The sequence below is a fragment of the Oryx dammah genome, unplaced genomic scaffold, assembly GCF_014754425.2.
Source record: "Oryx dammah isolate SB20612 unplaced genomic scaffold, SCBI_Odam_1.1 HiC_scaffold_2, whole genome shotgun sequence".
Lineage (NCBI taxonomy): Eukaryota > Metazoa > Chordata > Mammalia > Artiodactyla > Bovidae > Oryx > Oryx dammah.
Genome location: NW_024070186.1, coordinates 85,750,353 through 85,771,313, shown reverse-complemented (window position 1 = coordinate 85,771,313; position 20,961 = coordinate 85,750,353). Strand labels below are relative to the sequence as shown.

At 41.2% G+C, this 20,961-nt stretch overlaps 1 protein-coding gene across 2 annotated transcripts; it reads right to left on the bottom strand.

The window, feature by feature from the left end:
- Positions 1-8,586: 8,586 nt before the first annotated feature.
- Positions 8,587-16,257, bottom strand: TM4SF19 (transmembrane 4 L six family member 19). Of its 2 annotated transcripts, XM_040249930.1 has the most exons (6): positions 16,019-16,257; positions 13,093-13,168; positions 11,563-11,763; positions 11,081-11,158; positions 9,019-9,188; positions 8,587-8,767 (listed from the first exon to the last, which is right to left on the bottom strand). In XM_040249930.1, exons 3-6 carry the CDS (start codon positions 11,740-11,742, stop codon positions 8,587-8,589), a joined length of 609 nt encoding a protein of 202 aa, XP_040105864.1. In that variant the 5' UTR covers positions 11,743-11,763; positions 13,093-13,168; positions 16,019-16,257. The 2 variants fall into 2 exon arrangements, with proteins under 2 accessions (XP_040105864.1, XP_040105872.1); XM_040249938.1 differs by lacking the exon at positions 13,093-13,168.
- Between the last annotated feature and the right edge of the window lie 4,704 nt (positions 16,258-20,961).

Genomic DNA, 20,961 nt, shown 5'->3' with positions numbered 1-20,961 from the left:
CCGCCCTTCTTAGCGTGCTCTCGCCGCCCTCCCCCTTGCGCCTGCGCATCGGATGCTGGACCAGACGTGTGTAGGGGTACAGTGAGCATAACTTTGGCGAAGATTGGGCTCTTTTTGTCCGATTTACAAAACACTTCCAGAGGCGTCTCAATCTTAGGAAGTGACACAGAGCCTGAGGCCCGTAGAGGCCCAGCGATACACAGGTAGTATGCGGCAAGGGAAACTGAGCTGGAGTAGGGCAGGGTTAGCGGTTTCAGTGACAGATCTCATGCATTCTTGACTTTTTGCCTGTGAAAAAATCTTTCGCCTCGTAGGCCTTTGCGAGTTAAAGAGAAAGTAATAATAAATAATAGGTCAGCTATTAAAAGTTACAGGGATTTTTTTTTCCTTGAGGAATATAGATAACCATCTGATGCACGTTCTTAAATTGTTTTTTTACAAAAATCAGGATCTTACTAGATGGAAACCGCTGACCACAAACACTAGACCATAGACTGCCTAGAGCCAGAGTTTTGATGTTTGAGATTCCTGTAACTTTGCCCTGTTACCTCACCAAGAACCAGTCAGAAGAAGTTTCAGGAGCTGATCAATTACCCCGGGACCCTCACCCATAATGTTGCTCTGAAAACCAATGGGGAATATGAATATTGTGACTCTGCAGTAAATGCTGTAGTTTCCTTCACCGCAGTCCAGCCAGTAGATTGGCATTCTGCTGTATTGGCAGACGGAAGCAGTTGCAAATAGAAACCATATGGCTCTCCAAGTCTGAAATATTAGCTGAGCCTTTACAGAAATTTTTTGCAGTGTCCTGCTTTAATCCATAACTGTCGACCTACAGACCCCCCCAGCCTCACCACACTGCTGCTCCACACTTAGGATGCATTTTCTGCTTATAAGTACACCAGTCCTGGTCCTGTTTTAGAAAGCTGCGTTATCCTGTCAGCTTCAAAAACTAAGAGAAGAAACTCGGCCAATACCATACTGACCAAAGGTCCCAAAATGAGAGACAGGGAGGTCTTCTGCTTTCTGCATTTCACACTGAAGGAGCTGTGGCATCACAGGTCTCCACCCTCACCATCGTGTGTCTCACCTCCATGCTTTTGAGCCTTCTATTTCCTCAGCTGAGGAAACACTCCCTTCACTCTTTAATGGGCTAACCATTTCAAGAATCAGTTCAGACATGACTGAAGCCTTCCTTCATCTCTTGACAGATTGCCTCAATCTCTCATTACTCCTGGGTTGACCTCTAACATGGTCCTTACCATATGACATTCAAAGTATTAGTCAATGTGTTTCCCTAACCTGACCATGAGCTCTTCAAGGACAGGGACAGGCCCAAAGCAAGGATCATGCCTCAGGCATAGACCACACAGGGGGTACTCAGTATATACAACTTACTGAAATGCACTGAACACTGGTGGATTAGTCAGCTCAGGCTGCCATAACAAAATACCACAGGCTGGGTGACTTAAACAATGGAAATCTATTTTCTGAAGGCTAGAAATCCAAGATCAAGGTGCCAACAAGGTTAATTTCGACTGAGACCTTTCTCCTTGTCTTGCAGATGGTTACCTTCTGGCTGTGTCCTCACGTGGCCTTTTCCTCTGTGCTCCTATGGAGAGACAGATCTGGTTTATCATCTACTTTCTTTTTTTTCCACATATTTTTTTAGCATATACTAAATACTCAAAAATATTTAGTTCTATCTCTGGACTCCATTTAGTGTACACACTGTTTTAATTATTGTAGTTTTACATTAGCTTTTAATATCTAGTATAGTCCCACCTCATTGCCTTCTCCTTCAGAAGTTTCCTGGCTATCCTAGATTGTTCATTTTTCATGTGAACTTTAAAACCAGCTTATCTAATTCCATATCCTTTTCCACCAAATGTCATTGGTGACTTCATTAATCTTGTTAAATTTATAGATTAAAGGGCATTCATATTTTATGATGTTAAGTCTTCCTATTGAAGTTCATGGTATGCATTTATATGCAAGTTTGTGTCCAGTAATATTTTTAAGTTCTCTTCAATAAATATTTCACTTTCTTGGGACTTCTCTGGTGATCCAGTGGTTAGGACTCCTCTCTTTCACTGTCAAGGGCCTAGGTTTTCTCCCTGGACAGGAAATTATTTTCTCACAGCCACACGGTATGCTGCAGCCAAAAAGTAAGTAAATAAAGAGAAACTAAAAGATAAAAAAAGTGTTTCACATTCTTGTTATATTGGTAGCTAGGTTTTTTTTTCTTTTTCTTTTTAATATAAATTGAATTTCCCCATTTCCATGTCTGTTAACTGTTTGTTATTTGTATACATGAAGATTTTTCATTCTGTATATTTATTTTGTACCTAAATGTGTGAAATTCTTATTCTTTGTAATATAATTTGAGTGCTCTAGATGTGCAATCATATTCTCTGAATGTAATGAGAACTTCACCATCTTTCCTATTTTATATCTGTTAATTTCCCTTTGAATACTTGGTTGGGCTAATACCTCTTTCACTTTCATCATCTTTCCTATTTTATATCTGTTAATTTCCCTTTGAATACTTGCTTGGGCTAATACCTCAAGAACCATATTAAATGATAATGGTGATAGCGAGTATCATCTATTTGGAACTTTAGTGAGATTGCTTCTAGTATTCCTCCATTAGGCATGATGCTGACTTTTAAGTTGAGATAGTTATGTTATATTATGATAAAGAGGGAGCTGTCTTCTCATTTTCTTGAGTTTTATTAAGAATGTATGTTGAGGGCTTCCATGATTGTCCAGTGGCTAATACTCTATGTTCCCAATGCAGGGGGCCAGGGTTCGATCCTTGGTCAGTGAACTGCATCCTGCATGCCGCAATTAAGAATATGCATGTCACACCAAAGACCCTCAGATTGTAGCTAAGATTCAGCGCAGTTAAATAAATAATTTTTTTAATTAAGAAAATAAAAAGGATGTAAAGAATGTATGTTGAATTTTATCAAATGCCTTTTCAGACTTTATGAAGAAAATCATTAGGATTTTTTCCTCCCGCGCCCGAGGCCAGGGGCGGCAGCCAGGAGGAGCAACCCTATGTCCAAGGAGCGGTGGCTGCTTGGGCACAGGCGGGCCTAGAGGAGCTATCCCACGTTGAAGGTCAGGAAGGGAGGCGGTGAGGAGATACCCTTCGTCCAAGGTAAGGAGCAGCGGCTGCGCTTTGCTGGAGCAGCCATGAAGAGATATCCCACGCCCAAGGTAAGAGAAACCCAAGTAAGATGGTAGGTGTTGCAAGAGGGCATCAGAGGGCAGACACACTGAAACCATACTCAGAAAACTAGTCAATCTAATCACACTAGGACCACAGCCTTGTCTAACTCAATGAAACTAAGCCATGCCCGCAGGGCAACCCAAGACGGGCGGATCATGGTGGAGAGGTCTGACAGAATCTGGTCCACTGGAGAAGGGAATGGCAAACTACTTCAGTATCCTTGCCTTGAGAACCCCATGAACTGTATGAAAAGGCAAAATGATAGGATACTGAAAGAGGAACTCCCCAGGTCAGTAGGTGCCCAACACACTACTGGAGATCAGTGGAGGAATAACTCCAGAAAGAATGAAGGGATGGAGCCAAAGCAAAAACAATACCCGGCTGTGGATGTGACTGGTGATAGAAGCAAGGTCGAATGCTATAAAGAGGAATATTGCATAGGAACCTGGAATGTCAGGTCCATGAATCAAGGCAAATTGGAAGTGGTCAAACAAGAGATGGCAAGAGTGAACGTCGACATTCTAGGAATCAGCGAACTAAAACGGCCTGGCATGGGTGAATGTAACTCAGATGACCATTATATCTACTATTGCAGGCAGGAATCCCTCAGAAGAAATGGAGTAGCCATCATGGTCAACAAAAGAGTCCGAAACGCAGAACTTGGATGCAATCTCAAAAACGACAGAATGATCTCTGTTCGTCTCCAAGGCAAACCATTCAATATCACAGTTATCCAAGTCTATGCCCCAACCAGTAACGCTAAAGAAGCTGAAGTTGAACGGTTCTCTGAAGACCTACAAGTCCTTTTAGAACTAACACCCAAAAAAGATGTTCTTTTCATTATAGGGGACTGGAATGCAAAAGTAGGAAGTCAAGAAACACCTGGAGTAACAGGCAAATTTGGCCTTGGAATGCGGAATGAAGCAGGGCAAAGACTAATAGAGTTTTGCCAAGAAAATGCACTGATCATAGCAAACACCCTCTTCCAACAATACAAGAGAAGACTCTACACATGGACATCACCAGATGGTCAACACCGAAATCAGATTGATTATATTCTTTGCAGCCAAAGATGGAGAAGCTCTATACAGTCAACAAAAAACAAGACCAGGAGCTGACTGTGGCTCAGATCATGAACTCCTTATTACCAAATCCAGACTCAAATTGAAGAAAGTAAGGAAAACCGCTAGACCATTCAGGTATGACCTAAATCAAATCCCTTATGATTATACAGTGGAAGTGAGAAACAGATTTAAGGGCCTAGATCTGATAGATAGAGTGCCTGATGAACTATGGAATGAGGTTCGTGACATTGTACAGGAGGCAGGGATCAAGACCATCCCCATGGAAAAGAAATGCAAAAAAGCAAAATGGCTGGCTGGGAGGCCTTACAAATAGCTATGAAAAGAAGAGAGGCGAAAAGCAAAGGAGAAAAGGAAAGATATAAGCATCTGAATGCAGAGTTCCAAAGAATAGCAAGAAGAGATAAGAAAGCCTTCTTCAGCGATCAATGCAAAGAAATAGAGGAAAACAACAGAATGGGAAAGATTAGAGATCTCTTCAAGAAAATTAGAGATACCAAGGGACCATTTCATGCAAAGATGGGCTCGATAAAGGACAGAAATGGTATGGACCTAACAGAAGCAGAAGATATTAAGAAGAGGTGGCAAGAATACACAGAAGAACTGTACAAAAATGATCTTCATGACCCAGATAATCACGATGGTGTGATCACTCACCTAGAGTCAGACATCCTGGAATGTGAAGTCAAGTGGGCCTTAGAAAGCATCACTACGAACAAAGCTAGTGGAGGTGATGGAATTCCAGTTGAGCTATTTCAAATCCTGAAAGATGATGCTGTGAAAGTGCTGCACTCAATATGCCAGCAAATTTGGAAAACTCAGCAGTGGCCACAGGACTGGAAAAGGTCAGTTTTCATTCCAATCCCAAAGAAAGGCAATGCCAAAGAATGCTCAAACTACCGCACAATTGCACTCATCTCACATGCTAGCAAAGTAATGCTCAAAATTCTCCAAGCCAGGCTTCAGCAATACGTGAACCGTGAACTCCCTGATGTTCAAGCTAGTTTTAGAAAAGGCAGAGGAACCAGAGATCAAATTGCCAACATCCGCTAGATCATGGAAAAAGCAAGAGAGTTCCAGAAAAACATTATTTCTGCTTTATTGACTATGCCAAAGCCTTTGACTGTGTGGATCACAATAAACTGTGGAAAATTCTTAAAGAGATGGGAATACCAGACCACCTGACCTGCCTCTTGAGAAATCTGTATGCAGGTCAGGAAGCAACAGTTAGAACTGGACATGGAACAAGAGACTGGTTCCAAATAGGAAAAGGAGTACGTCAAGGCTGTATATTGTCACCCTGCTTATTTAACTTGTATGCAGAGTACATCATGAGAAACACTGGACTGGAAGAAACACAAGCTGGAATCAAGATTGCCGGGAGAAATATTAATAACCTCAGATATGCAGATGACACCACCCTTATGGCAGAAAGTGAAGAGAAACTAAAAAGCCTCTTGATGAAAGTGAAAGTAGAGAGTGAAAATTTGGCTTAAAGCTCAACATTCAGAAAACAAAGATCATGGCATCCGGTCCCATCACTTCATGGGAAATAGATGGAGAAACAGTGGAAACAGTGTCAGACTTTATTTTTGGGGGCTCCAAAATCACTGCAGATGGTGACTTCAGTCATGAAATTAAAAGACGCTTACTCTTTGGAAGAAAAGTTATGACCAACCTAGATAGCATATTCAAAAGCAGAGACATTACTTTGTCGACTAAGGTCCATCTAGTCAAGGCTATGGTTTTTCCTGTGGTCATGTATGGATGTGAGAGTTGGACTGAGAAGAAGGCAGAGTGCCGAAGAATTGATGCTTTCAAACTGTGGTGTTGGAGAAGACTCTTGAGAGTCCCTTGGACTGCAAGGAGATCCAACCAGTCCATTCTGAAGGAGATCAGCCCTGGGATTTCTTTGGAAGGAATGATGCTAAAGCTGAAGTTCCAGTACTTTGGCCACCTGATGCGAAGAGTTGAGTCATTGGAAAAGACTCTGATGCTGGAAGGGATTGGGGGCAGGAGGAGAAGGGGACGACAGAGGATGAGATGGCTGGATGGCATCACTGACTCGATGGACGTGAGTCTGAGTGAACTCTGGGAGTTGGTGATGGACAGGGAAGCCTGGCGTGCTGCGATTCAAGGGGTCGCAAAAAGTCAAACACGACTGAGCGACTGAACTGAACTGAAACTTTCTGAAGCTTAATCATGCTTTTATTCTGGAAATATACTACATTGTCATTTTTATAGTATAATTGACATATGACATTATATTTGTTTCAAGTGTACAACATAATGATTTGATATTTGTATATATTGGAAAATGACCACCACAATAATTCTAGTTAACATTGGCACTATATATTAGTTACAAAAATTTTTTCAAAGATCTATTCTCTTAGCAACTTTATGCACTACATATTATTAATAGTCACATGTTATACATTACATACCCGTGACTTAACTATTTTATAATTAGAAGTTTGTACCTTTTGACTCCCTTCATCCATTTCTCTCACTCCCCAACCCTATGTCTGGCAACCACTTGTCTGTCACTGTATCTGTAAACTTGGTTTGGTGGCTATTGTTTTAAATTCCATATATAAATGAGATCATATGGTATCTGTCTTTGTGTGACTTATTTCACTTAGGTCCATCCATATTGTCACAAATGGCAGTATTTCTCTTTTTTTTTTATGTCTGAAGAATATTCCATTGCGTATGTGTAGTATAACTTCTTTATCCATTCATCTATTTATTTATTTTTTGGTTGTGCTGGGTCTTTGATGCTGCATGGGCTTTTCTCTAGTTGCGGTGAGCAGGGGCTACTCTTTAATTGCAGTGTGCCGGCGTCTTATTGTGGTCCTTCTCTTATTGCAGAACACGGGCCCCAGGGCACCCGGGCTTCAGTAGCGGCAGCACATGGGCTCTCAGGCTCTAGAGCACAGGCTCAATAGTTGTGGCGATGAACTTAGATGCTCCTGGGCATGTGGGATCTTCTAGAACTAGGGGTCAAACCTGTGTCTCCTGCATTTACCAGCATATTCTTTACCACTGAGCCACCAAGAAAGCCCTCCGTTCACCTGTTGACAGACACTTAAATTGTTTCCATGTTTTAGCTATTGAAAATAATGCTGCAACAAACATGAGGGTGCAGATATCTTTTTGAATTAGTGTTACTGTTTGCTTCAGATAGATACCCCAAAGTGGTATTGCTGGATCATGTGGTAGTTCTTTTTTTAATTTTTTGAGGAACCTCCATACTGTTTTCCATAGTGGTTACACTAGTTTATATTCACATCAACAGGGCACGAGTTCTTTTTTCTCCACATTCTCACTAACATTTGTTCTTTCTTTCCTTTTTGATAATAGCCATTCTAACAGGTATAAGGTGATATCTCTATGGTTTGCACTTGCATTTCCCTGATGATTAGTAATATTAAGCATCTTTTCATGTACTTGTCTCATCCTCTTCTTATAAGGATGCCAGTCTTACTGGATTAGGGTCCCACTCTTATGACCCCGTCTAACCTAAGTTAAGGCTTAGGGCTTCCCTGGTGGCTCATTTGGTAAAGAATTCTCCTGCAGTGCAGGAGACTTGGGTTGATCCCTTGGGAAGATCCCCTGGAGGAGGGCATGGCAATCCACTCCAGTATTCTTGCCTGGAGAATCCCCATGGACAGAGGAACCTGGAAGGCTACAGTCCATGGGGTCACAGAGAGTTGGACATGATTAAGCATCTTTCACTCACTCAGCCTTAGTTAGCTTCTTAAAGGTCCTATCTCCAAAGTCACATTGAAGGCTACAGCTTCAACCTATGAATTTGGGAGCCACGAAATTCAGTCTTATTAATAAGCTGGTGAACTTGAATTTGGAAGATAGGGGCTCCAGTACTGACTTTTCCTGCACCTAATTAAGTGCTTTGGGGCAGCAAGTCCATTATCTTCTAGGAGCCTCAACTTCATTTCTAACATGTGGCCAGTTTTACGGGGCTGTTGAGAAGCTGAAATGAGATCATGGCTGGAGGACATTTCATGGACTATAAGTTCCTACACAATAATAGTGATTTAACTATTTCTTCTATTAATATATCATCTTGCAGTAATTGATTTAAAATGCATTGTATCATTCAATATATATGCAAGGAATCATTGTTATTATTACCACATGACTTCCTAAAGGGAAATTTGTTTATAATTCGTACCCTCTCTTGCAGGAAAGGTTCGAGGCAGCACATGATGAAAATACTCATGTATGAGAGGGCATTACCTGTCACTTCTCACAGAGGCTGCATAAGAGGCCCAGGAAGCTGTTGATGAAATGAATGACCACCAGGAGAATCTGGAGGAGGCTGATGCACAGAAGGGTGGAGAAGAAGCACACGTGCCAAATGACAGCTTTAGAAGGCTCCAGGCAGACAGAGTTCCAGAGGGAATGGTCATACAAATAATTCCTGTCCCCAAAAATAAGGAGACCAGGGGTTGGAATAAGTAAGAAAAGTCCAAGCAACCTCAATAGAAACCTGGGTTCACCCTCAGCTCCGGTCTTAGGATTAGATTTTTGAGGGTGACTCTTTTTGTATTTGCAATTTTCTAAGAATCAGAGAAGCAGGATGCTAGAGTGCATGACCAAAAGGGGTTTGTAGCCCATGTGTGTGTCTTTCTCTTTCCAAAAAACTGCAAATCCAAGTTTCCATCCATTTACCTGTTATGCAGGTCTTTGAATGGGTAACCATGTTTCCAAGCCTGTGTCTGATTGAAGGGTGAGACATCGAACATGCAAAAAGGACCATCTTTCAGGGCTACTCCAGAAGTGATAAAGCAAATCAAGGCTCCAAGCAAAGCCAGGCCACTTGACAACAGAGCAGTAAGCATCTACACAAGGAGAGAAGAAACAGTGAGCCTGAGATGGGGTCATGACTCAGTGACTAGGTGACTTGTGGGTCGATCTGGACAAGTCTCACTTCTCTGGTGCTCAGGCTTTCCCCAGTCATGGGGATAATTCTACCCACAGCACCTCCTTGAAAACATAACCAAGGTAGGGTTGGTTGACAAGGGATCAGTGAGTAGAGCCAGGAAGGGGTGGGAAAGAAGGAACAGAAGGGGGAAGGGGGAAACACTGGCACCTGGACCAGGCAGCAAGCTCAGCCTGACTCAACAGACTCTTCAGAGCTTCTCAGCAGATTGGCATCAAAAACTTATACACTCAGACTGCAGTCATTCAGTCCCTGGCTTAAAGGGTCAGACTGGTTATCCAAGCCCTACTCCAACCCTTTTAAGGGAAAGCTATATTTCTTCAAAAGTTCCAAGCTGCCATCCATGATTCCTCTCTTTCTCAAATCAAGGAAGGAAGGGAGGAAGAAGGAGAAGAAGAAAGGAAAGGAGGGAGGGAAACAGAGACAGGGAGACAAAGTCAGAGATTACACTCTGAAATGACTTGAGTTCTGTCATTGTACTTTTCTAGTCTGTGCACCACTCATTTCTCTCCCAAAAGATAGCAACGTGTTTATTTCCTTGGCAGGATTCTAACTTCCAAATTAGTTTCTTTCTCAAGAGTACTAGATTTTTTTTTTCACCTTCCAAAAGAACATATTTTAAAAGTTTAAATAAAACACACACACACACACACACATATATATATATACAGAAACCATATATAGTTTTTATATAGAATCATAGTCATTTTCCCACTGATGTCAAGCTGGTTTAAAACTCAGGAGGGGCCAAAGAAAGATGCATACTAAGTTTTGACTCTTAAGTTAAAAGAGTCAAGATGAATTAGTCTGACATAAGCCTAGGATGGTGATTCTGGAAATACAGTCCCTGTCCCAGCAACATCACATCACCTGGAAACTTGTTAGAAATGTAAGTTCTCCTCCCTCCAACCCAGTCCCATGGAGTCAGAAACTCTCGGGGTGGGGAGTGCCAGCAATCTGTGTTTTAGCACAGCCTGCAGGGATTCTGATGCACGCATTCAAATCTGAGGGCCACTTGCCTAGGAGAAAACCAGACACGGCTGAGAACAGATAGTGAATGAGATGTGTGGGTGTTTATATTTAATTCTTTAACATGTAATTCTAAATCAGTGGGGTTCCCAACATGTGGGTTGTAGATATCAAAGCAGACTGTAGATTTACTGTAAAAAGGACACAGATTCATGTGTCTGAGGCTGAATGAGCAATACACCTGATACACTTACGTACTAAGATATTTCACATATATATAAATGCTGCTGTAATTAATAAAGTGCACATTTATTCTGGGCCTCAGTTTCATTTTCTGTGAAACGGAGACGTTAGACTACAATCTAGTCATCAGATCTCTGGAGAAACTTTCAACTCTAAAAAAAAAAAAATAGCCAGGAAATTTTCTATCAATGACACATGACTACAAAGAACGAAATTCATGTCCCTATTGTTCAACAGGCTAAAACTAATAATAAGAACAGCTCATGTATAACAATCACTTTGCTGTACTGTAGAAATTAACAGGACATTGTAAATAACAATACTTCAATAAGTAAATTTTAAAAGAACAGCTCCCCACAAATGTGTAGACATTCATGGTTCATTAACACTCCCTGGACTTGGTTCTCTTAACTCTCATTTTAACAGAAGGACCTCAGGTTCAGAAACCTTGCCCGAGAGCTTAGGGCTTTTAAGAAGTATGGTCAGGACCTGACTTCATACCCCAAAACTGACTCTGCCTCTAAAGTTGTAGAATGTGGGGACATTCTAGCTCTTAGAAGAGTAGAATTGGGTTCTTACCCTTCGGCAGGGCCCGATCTTACTGAAGCAGCCGTATCTCCAGCCCATCAGGGAGATCAGGGTAGCTGCAGTGAGAACCTGGAAGAAGAGGGATGTGTGTTAAGAAAAGATTAGGTAATTTACATCTCTAACTACCACCTAAGGCTATTGAAACAGAGTGGTTGGACATCTCACATGGACTTAGTTATCCTGTATTTCCCAGAGAGTTTGGCTTTGACTGTCAGGACCCAATTTTGAATGACTAGCCTGATGTGATTCTATGGATGGCAGTGTTCACACCCAGCCTACCTAGTCCAAAATCCAGCAAACTTTGATCAGTCTTCCTAGGGTCTTCTATCCCTTGGAGTTGCTATAGATTCACAATCAGTTTGTTAGTTCAAACTTATTTTCAAGAAATTACAAAACTCCTTCCCTCACCCTTTGTTGCTCCACCCCTGGGGGACACTTTGGGAATTCACACTCAGGGAACCCTGGACACTTACCATGAGGCCTCCTCCCCAGAGCCCAGAGCCCAGCATGGCATGCCTGCCAATGAGGCCCCTCAAGAGGTAGGTCACATCCCAGTTAGGAAACAGGAGCAATGTGTTAGCCACAGCAGCAAACAGGGCTGTAGTCCCGAGGCTCAGCCCCAGAATGCGGGAGCAGGTCCGTGAGCATGCCATCACATAGGAGAGGACAGTGTCCTGGAACCAATGGAAGCAGGGTCATGTAGCTCTGTTACTGGGACTGACAGGTAGGGGAAACCCCCAGAGCACAGGGCGCAGTGTCATCCTCTTGCTTTGTCCTTAAAAAGTTGTCATTTTCAAGGTGTCCATTGTCACTACTTCCATTCAACATTGTACAGGGGATCTTTTTCAGTGCAATAAGAAAATAAAAAGCAGCAAAAGCCACAGATACAAAAGAAAGAAGAATGTCATTAGTCACAGGTAACATGATTATCTGCATGGAAAATTATAAGGAATCTATTAAAAAGTTACTAGAATGAATAGGTGAGTTTAGCAAGGTTATCAAATAAAAAATTAAATACACAAAAATCAATTGTATTTCTATATATAAGCAATGATAAATTATAAAATTTAAAAGAATATTTATAATAGCATAAAGTATTAATAGAAAATACAGATAAAGTTAACAAAATCTGTGCAGACCTGTACTCTAAAAAGTATAAAACACTGCTGAGAAAAAGAAAACCCAAATAAATGCAGAGATAAACATGCTCAAGAATCAAAAGACTCAATATCAATGCAACCTCAGTCAAAATCCTACTAGAGTTTTGTTGCAGAAATTGGCAAGCTGAATCTAAATTTACATGTAAAAGCAAAGAACCTAGATTTTTCAAAACAATTTTGAAAAGAACAAAGTTGGAGGACTTATATCATGTGATTTTAAGACAAATAAAGCTATAGTAATCCCACAGTGAAGTAATGGTGTATACAGACACATGGACCACTGGGACAGACTGAAGAATTTAGAAATAGAGTTATACACATATGATCAAATGATTTTTGAAAAAGATATTTTAGTGGGAAAAGGAGAATCTCTTCAACAAATAATTCTGGAACAATCTATATATAAAACAAAAATATGTATTTTACCTATTACTGGAAAACTTATTAAATATTTACCTTGAAGTGGACCATGGGATCTAAAACCTAATACAAAAATTTTTTTTAATGGAGAAAATCATTGGGATTTTGGATTAAAGATTTATTAGATAGAATACAAAAAGCGTACTCTATAAAAAGTGAAAAACGACTTCAAAATTAGAAATTTTTGCTCTTCAAAACTACCATTCAGGGGAGTTGCCTGGTGGCCTACTGGTTAAGGATTCTGAGCTTTCACTTCTGTAGCCTGGGTTCAATCCCTGGTCAGGGTACTGAGACTCCTCCACAAGTCATGCGGCATAAAAAATCCCCCCAAAACAAAAACACAATAAGCTACTGATACATGCAACAATATGGATGAATCTCAAAGGCATCTTGCTAAATGAATGAAGCCAGAAAACTACTCACTGTATGATTCTATTTATATGAACTTCTAGGAAAGGCAGGACTATAGTCTAGTGATGGGATCAGTGGTTGCCAGGTGCTGGGAATAGAAGAGAGGATTAATATAAGGGACACAAGGAAACTTTTTGAGGTGATATAAATGTTCTATACCCAGATTCTGGTGAATACCACAACTATATATATTGACAAAACTCACCAAATTACTCTTAAAATTTGTGAATTTTATATTTTAATTATATATCAATAAAATTGATTAAAAATTAAAATATTGTGTCCGGATAGGTTGAAAAATGCCTCCTCCACACTGTTACTTTTAGCCATTTCTCCCTTTAAATTTTCACTGATCTGTGAGCTTTTTATGTATATGAATTAGAATAGGACTAGTATTTGGTAGACTCAGGTCAGTGTGAATCTGAAAAACCCTATACCATGACATCTCCAAGAAGTGGTTTGTTGCCACTTTGCAATTCAGTTACATGTCTGTCTCAACTTAAGGCTTTTGACACTCCTCTCCTAACAGACAGCTTTGCCCATAATCAGAAAATATGTGTGGATCAGAGCCTCCACCCCAATCTCTCTTTTACATATAAACATATAAATAAATATATAATATTTCAGAGTTAAAGAATTAAGCATAATGTAGATATTTGCCCTTACTAGTTGTGTGGAATAATTGAACAACATCCATGTAAACACAACTGGTTTACAAAATGGATTCTTACCACTAAGAAATATTACTATCACCTTCCAGTACTCCTTCCTGGGAAGGACTATCCTAAGTTTTAATTTTATCATACCTTTTTAAAAACGGTTTTACAAATTATGAACTTAATTAAAAACAGACAAACCACCTTAATTAGCCTAGGATTTTTTATTTGTCCAGACTTCATCTTTTATAGAGACTGGTGTCAGACACAGCATTGAGAAGGCCATTTGGGTGGGGTGCGATGGGGTGGGGTGCTCTTGTGCTGTCGGCCCCCACCTCCCACATTCCCCAGCCTCCACAGTCCTTGGTGATCTTTACTTCCCCTAATCTCAGAGCCCAAACATCTCAGCGGCTCCTCCCAGCAGGGAACTTCCTGATGCAACTGCTAATATTTTAGTGGGATGAGCTGCCTTCACCATGTGCCCTCTCCACTGGGTTTTTGCTCTTTAAGCCATATTTCTCACGGTGAGTAAAATAACTTTTCCCTGATGAAAGCAAGTTCAGATCTCTGTGGAGGGGGGGCACACGTTGGATCAGATGGGGGTAGGATATGGAGGAACAGTGGCCCTTTCCCCAGAGATACAAGAGGCCTAGAGGGAAGGGGAGGCACCAGGGATCAGGAGGGATGGTGTGTCCCTTCCCCTACCCTGTCCCCCAGTGGACCACCACGGAGCCATCTTTGTCTGAAGTAGTCCTCCAAGCTGATATGGTACCGGCTGTTTCCTCCCTAGGTTTGTGGTCAGGAGACAGGGTGCCTGTAAGGTAACAACTCCTCACCCCCAACAGTTTGTGATGCAGCCTCCCGCCGGGCTCTCAGTGTGTCTCCAATCCAGGGTGAACTAACCAATCCAGGCTGTTAGCAAGTTAACCTACACACCTCCCAGATGACTGACATTTTGTTAGGGGCCCAAGAAAGGACTGGTGTGTGGCTGGACTTGGAGACACACTCTCTGGCTGGGAGAAACTTCTGTTCAGGAATACCTTCAGCTGCCTTTGAATCATTCCACCTATGAGTAAGGCCTGTCTAGACATAGATCACTGACATGGACAAACCCCTAATCTCTTCTATGGACATATTTCCAATCTGGAGTTTTAGAGGGAAACTAGGGGGTTCCCTGGTGGTCCAGTGGCTAAGACCTCACGCTACCAATGCAGGGGGCCCAGGTTCCATCTCTGATCAGAGAACTAGACTCCACAGGCCAACTGAAAAGATCCCTCATGCCACAAGGAAGATCAAAGGTCCCACATGCTGCAACTAAGACCCGGTGCAGCTAAATAAATAAATAAGGGAAAGGAAAAGATATGAACATGCAGAGGAAAACTAAATTGAGCATGGCCTTTGGGATGAGTGGGACTCAGAGGCTGTCTTACTTCTCCGCTAAAAGCACTTGTGCTGCTGCGGCACCTCACAGGGCAGTGGCTCAGTGTGAATTTCACTTCCTCCCTCTGACTTTGTTCCTCTAGAAATCACAATATTTTCAGAAATTCTTCCACAAATGTGAGCCAGATTAGCAAAGAGTTTGGCTAACTGGATATGTGAAGAGACAAGCCGGGTCATAAGGTAAAACTACAACTAGGCTTTAGGGGAGGCCCTGATCTAATAAGCTGAGATCTGGGGTAAGTGAACAACTCATTAGCTAAATGTCTGGGTAACAGTTTTAAGTGATCAGCTAAGTCATACAGAAGAGCTTGTAAATTCTGGGTGTCTCTAGATCTACCTTACTTATTACTTAGCCAGCCTTTTTATCATTCTTTCATCAGTCAAATATTATATTAAGTGACCACTGTCTGCCAAGGCACTATTCACTCTGGTGAACCAGAGACAACCTCTTCTCTTGAGGAACTTAAAGTCTAGTGGGGACACTAACCAGGCAATGAGCAAGTACTGAGCAGAACTGTCCAACTGAAGGTGTGATGGAAGCACCAGAGGATTGCCTAATCCTGCCTGCAGAAGCATGCAGAGCCTCCTGGAGGAAGTGCTATCCAAGCTAACACTTGACAACAAGGTATTAGGTGGGCAAAGTTTAGAAGGGAAAAGTATTCTAAGCATGTGTAAAGGTTTGAAGTTGATAGACTGAGGCAGAAAGATGTTAAATTGCTTGAAGTCACACAGAGCTCAGCGGCTGAGGCAGGTATCCTCTGGATTAGAAGTCTGTGCTTTTAAAAGCTAGACCAAACTATTAGCTGGCCATCCCCTCACTGGGCCCTTTCATTTCTGCTTACCTGCTTCCAGTGGCAAGAATCAGGATGAGAGACAGAGAACCTGGAAAAGGGCTCTGTGTTCAGAGTGGGCTTAAACTCCAGTGGCCTCAGCTGGGACTCCTGCAGGGCTGGAATGCAGGTTGTTCTTTCAGGACGCCTACAATGGGCCAGGGAGGCACTGTTTATATGCGGAGGTCACCCAGGTGGGTGCATGGTGTGGAGACATGCCCCCACAATACTGCCTACAGGTCTCCATCAAGGAAGCTTTCCTCTTCTGAAGAGCCCTCTCCTGATGACCCACCCTCTGCTCATTTTCATGTGACACTAAGGAACAAGGAGGCATGGCCTCGTGAGCTGAAATGCCTTCATGAGTCAGAGGATGGTACCCATGAGAAATATCTCAACCTCCCTTTCCCAAGAAGCAACAGTGTTTCACACACTATCTGCCCATATCTGTTTCACTCTCTGCAAAGTTTGGGCTCTTTGAAAAAAACAGCACCAAGCAGGGCAACCATTTTTTTTTTCTTATCACCTCCCTTACTTTGCTCTTCGCTGTGCTTCCTTTAATAGCTTTTTAACTTTTTAACTTTCAAGCTCCAGGCCACCCTCATCTTGTACCACCATTTTAATAATATAACAGTATTTGCTATAAGTAAGCCATTGGGTTCAGAACAGAAATACCTTCTAAAATCTGAATGATATCTGACAGTCTGCCATCAAATCATTCTAATTGCCTAACTGAAATGTTCTGGTAGCTCAGCGCCTGCAATGCAGGAGACCCCAGTTTGATCCCTAGCTTGGGAATATCCCCTAGAGAAGGGATAAGCTACCTACTCTGGTTTCCTTGGGCTTCCCTGGTGGCTAAGATGGTAAAGAACATGCCTGCAATGCCGGAGACCTGGGTTTGATCCCTGGGTTGGGAAGATTCCCTGGAGAAGGGAATGGCTACCCACTCCAGCATTCTTGCCTGGAGAATTCCATGGACAGAGAAGCCTGGCGGGCTATAGTCCATGGGTTCTCAGAGTCGGACAGGACTGAATAACTTTCTTTCTTTCATGAAATGTTCTAACAGATACTGTATGTAAAATCCTTTTGCTGAAATCCAAGAAAATGAGAGGGCTTGCATCTTACGACGTGAGAGGAATCTTGCCTCTTATTTCTCAAAATAAACTTGTGAGGTAGGTATCATTTGTAAATGAGAAACTGAGGCCCAGATTATTAATGAGGCTCAGTGAAATATGCGAATTCACATAGCTAATAGGTATTTGTAGCAGAAATTGAGACCCAGATCTCTTAGATGCCGAAGCATTTTAGCACTGCCTCCAAGAAGCTAGTTGGAATTTGGGTTGGAAAAAAAAATCTCAAGTATCAATGCATGGGGCTATAGAGTGTAGTTAGATGACATAGGATCATTTCCCCAAACTCACTCACTGTTACTCTGAGCAAATCAAACTCCTCTGGGCTATAATCTCTTCATATGCATGATGAAGCTAATCTGATTCTTATTTTACTTGCTTTAAGTCTGTTGTAAAGATCTAATGATAGTTTGTGAATGTGTTTTATAAGGTGAATAATGTTTGTTCTTAATATAAAGCTTTGTGAGTCCTCAGCCTAGTATCTTCTATCAAAATTCAATTCTCTGGGTGACCTAAGAATTCACTTGGGCTCTCAATGATTCCCTTTTATCATGAAAATGGAAACTGGATCCTATTTAATGAACTTTCCCAGAGTGGTTTACCAGCTTTTGTGTCAGGCACATATACATCTGCATGCACAGAAATTTCATAGAAAGCACAGAAAGCTTATATAGTTTAAACGAATATTAATAACATAATTTTCCTTCTCATACATATGCACCAAAGGTGTTCTCAGTATTGTTTTCATCATTAGTAGAATCTCTGTGCAGTTACTCCAGCCAGTGCATGAATTAATTCATTAATCAAGCGATTCCTGAGTTCCTACCGTGTTCTAAGCTCTATGCTAGATTCTGAGTCTATAGAGCAGAGTAAGATACAGCAGCCCCTGCCCTCATGAATCTCAACTGTGGGGGAAGAGGCATATAAATAGCATAGGTAAGTAAAAATGAAGTGGAAAGTGGCAAAGATTTTTTTAAACAGGATGTGAAAAGCAGGGACCATAAAGAAAAAGACTGACAAATGGAACTTAAAATCTTAAGAACCACTTTTCAAAAGACATTATGAGAGTGAAAAAGCAAACTACAGATAGGAAAAAACATTCACAATATATATGACAAACGTCTCATGCCTGGAATTATAAAGAACTCCTACAAACCAGTGAAGAAAAAAGACAAAAACCAGTAAAAACTGGGCAAATGACTTGAGCAGACACTTCTCAAAAAAGATCACTAAATAGCCAATTAGTATATAAAAAGCTCTAACTCATTAAGAAAAGGCAAATTAAAACCACAATGGATACTACCAAACACCTACTGGAATGGCTTAAATTAAAAATATTGGTAAGAATGTGAAGCAATTGGAATGGAACATTGCTGGTGGGAGTGTAAATTAGTATGACCACTTTGGTTAACTGTTTGGCAGTATCATTTACCAAATGAAATATTCACCTACACTATGACATAGCTATTCCCATCCTAGGTATGCCCAGCAAAGGAAAATGCTGGAATTTGCCTTTAACACCTCAAAGAGCTAAACTTAGTTTGGGCTGGTGAGGGCAGTTTAAGTCTTTGTTCCTTAGGGTAACTTTGTGACAAATAATTCAATGATTTATCTTATGAACAAGACTCTTCTTTTAGAAACTATATACTTGCTATAAACAATTATACTAAGTAAGGCCAGCTTAGGTCAAATTCTTCATTCCCTTTTGGTAAGACCTCTATGGTCACAGAGGCCTGGTCACTGCTGTGACAGAACATTATCTTTTTGCAGATATGTTAATGATATTAGAAGTTGGCTCTATTAGAGGCACAGCTACTAATTATCACTTGGTTGGTGATACTTCTATGGGGAAGCAAACAGGAATCCAGGGAGGGCACAAATTAATGGGGCCTGGGTGGGAAAACTATTTGCCTAATGCCATAAAAGGCTTCCCAAGGCTGAAAGGCTTTCAAAAACAGAATAGATGTTCCATCCTCTATTGGAAGTGGGATTTGAGCAAGGAATAAAGGAAGTTGAGAAGATGGAATTCACTGGTAGAAGGGAAAAGGAAAAGATGATTACAATCAGGCCAGTCTTTCCCAAATAAGAGTGACAGACTCATCAGCTTCCTTGTGGGTGGGTTTCAGCCTCAACTGACAGCTGACTAAATAAGGAAGCACATTTTCCCTTAATTGGAGAGAGAGAAAAAAGGAAGATAAAAAATGTTGAAAGAGTTGCCATTTATACCAGTTCACTGAAGAGGAAGTTTGGGATTTTTTTCCCTTTTTTTCTTCATTAGTATAAAAATATAACACATACTCAAATTAAGCCTCCATCTCCAACATCACACTGAAACTGTGCTTAGTCTCCAATGACTTCTTGTCTACTGAACACTTGACCCTAGACAGAATTAGACATAGTTGGTGACTAGATGCTTCTTGAATATTCTCACTCTTGGCTCCCTTGACAGCTCACTCTGATGTTTCTCCTCCTCCACAGGTCACACCTCCTAGACTGGGCCTCTTCATGTTGGTAATCTCCAGGCCTGGGTTCTGGACCATCTTCTCTTTCTCCCTAGTGACCTCATTCTTTCTCATGGCTCTAAATTCCATCTGTAACACTGATGATTTCTAAAATCTCTTAAGTTCAGTTCACCTCTCCTCCAAGCATCAGAATCGTGTGTTCAATATGCTGTACTACACCTGCACTTGGAAGTGCACAGTGAACACATCCAAAATGATTTTCCTACTAAATCTGCTTGATCCACCAGTCTTTCTGTCTCAGGAATGACATCACTACCTACCCACTGCCTGAAACGTGCCACTCTTGATTTCTCTTTCCCTCACTGCCCCACATCTAATCCAACAGTTGTCTTTATATTTTTACTTTAAAATGCATCATACACTACACCACAGTTCCATTGCTATTACTCTAGTCCAGGCAATTTCCGCTTTGTACCCTAATCACTGCAACAGTCTCTTTTCCAGTTTATCTCCACATTCACGGCTTCTCATTAAACTATGAACAGTGTATGTACTCTTCTTCACCAGGCCTAATGTGTTGTATGATCTGGCTTTCACATATTTTATGCCACTCCCTTTGCCTACTACATGCCAGACACATTGGCCTTCCCTCAATACCTCAGACACATCAAGAACTTTCCTGCTCCATAGCCCTTATACTTGTTCTCCTTGGAAATTTTCCTACTTTTAGCATGGGCCACCTTTTCATCCTTCCTGTGTCAGCCTAAAAGTTAACTCCCCAGCATATTATTTAAAGCAGAATTCTCTACTGGCTCCTTTCCCAGTTGTGTTCACAGTGTTTGAATAAAATCTGTTATTTTTTTCATTTGTTTACCATCTGTATTCCTAACTGAAAAGGAGGTTCTCTGAGGGCAGGGACTGTGTCTATTTTGCTCATCACAATCTCTGTAACTCTTGGCTTTTCTCCCATTAATTTAGTAATTACTTTTTTCCTTCACCTAAGCTGAGTCCTTAGTCATTAGTCACTGCTGGTCTGAAAGACTAGACTCTATGTGACATTTTCACTGGACTGCCAATACGTCAAATATATAATCTTAGTTTCCTTACAAGGCTATCTAACCCAACAATTTCATGAACAGTTCAGCCAACATTCATAGAGCTTTTAACATGAATGTTCAACATATAACTAAGAGTAGAGAAGAAGCTAACAAACGTTACCCTTGATAAAAGAATAGTGAACTAACCTTTGTCAGTAAACATCAGTGTCCTCAACATGAGAACGTGAGGGTAAGCAAACCCAAATTATATTAACAAAAGTATCAACAGTACCCAGTCTTACCTCACAAAAACAGTAATGCAAAAAAAC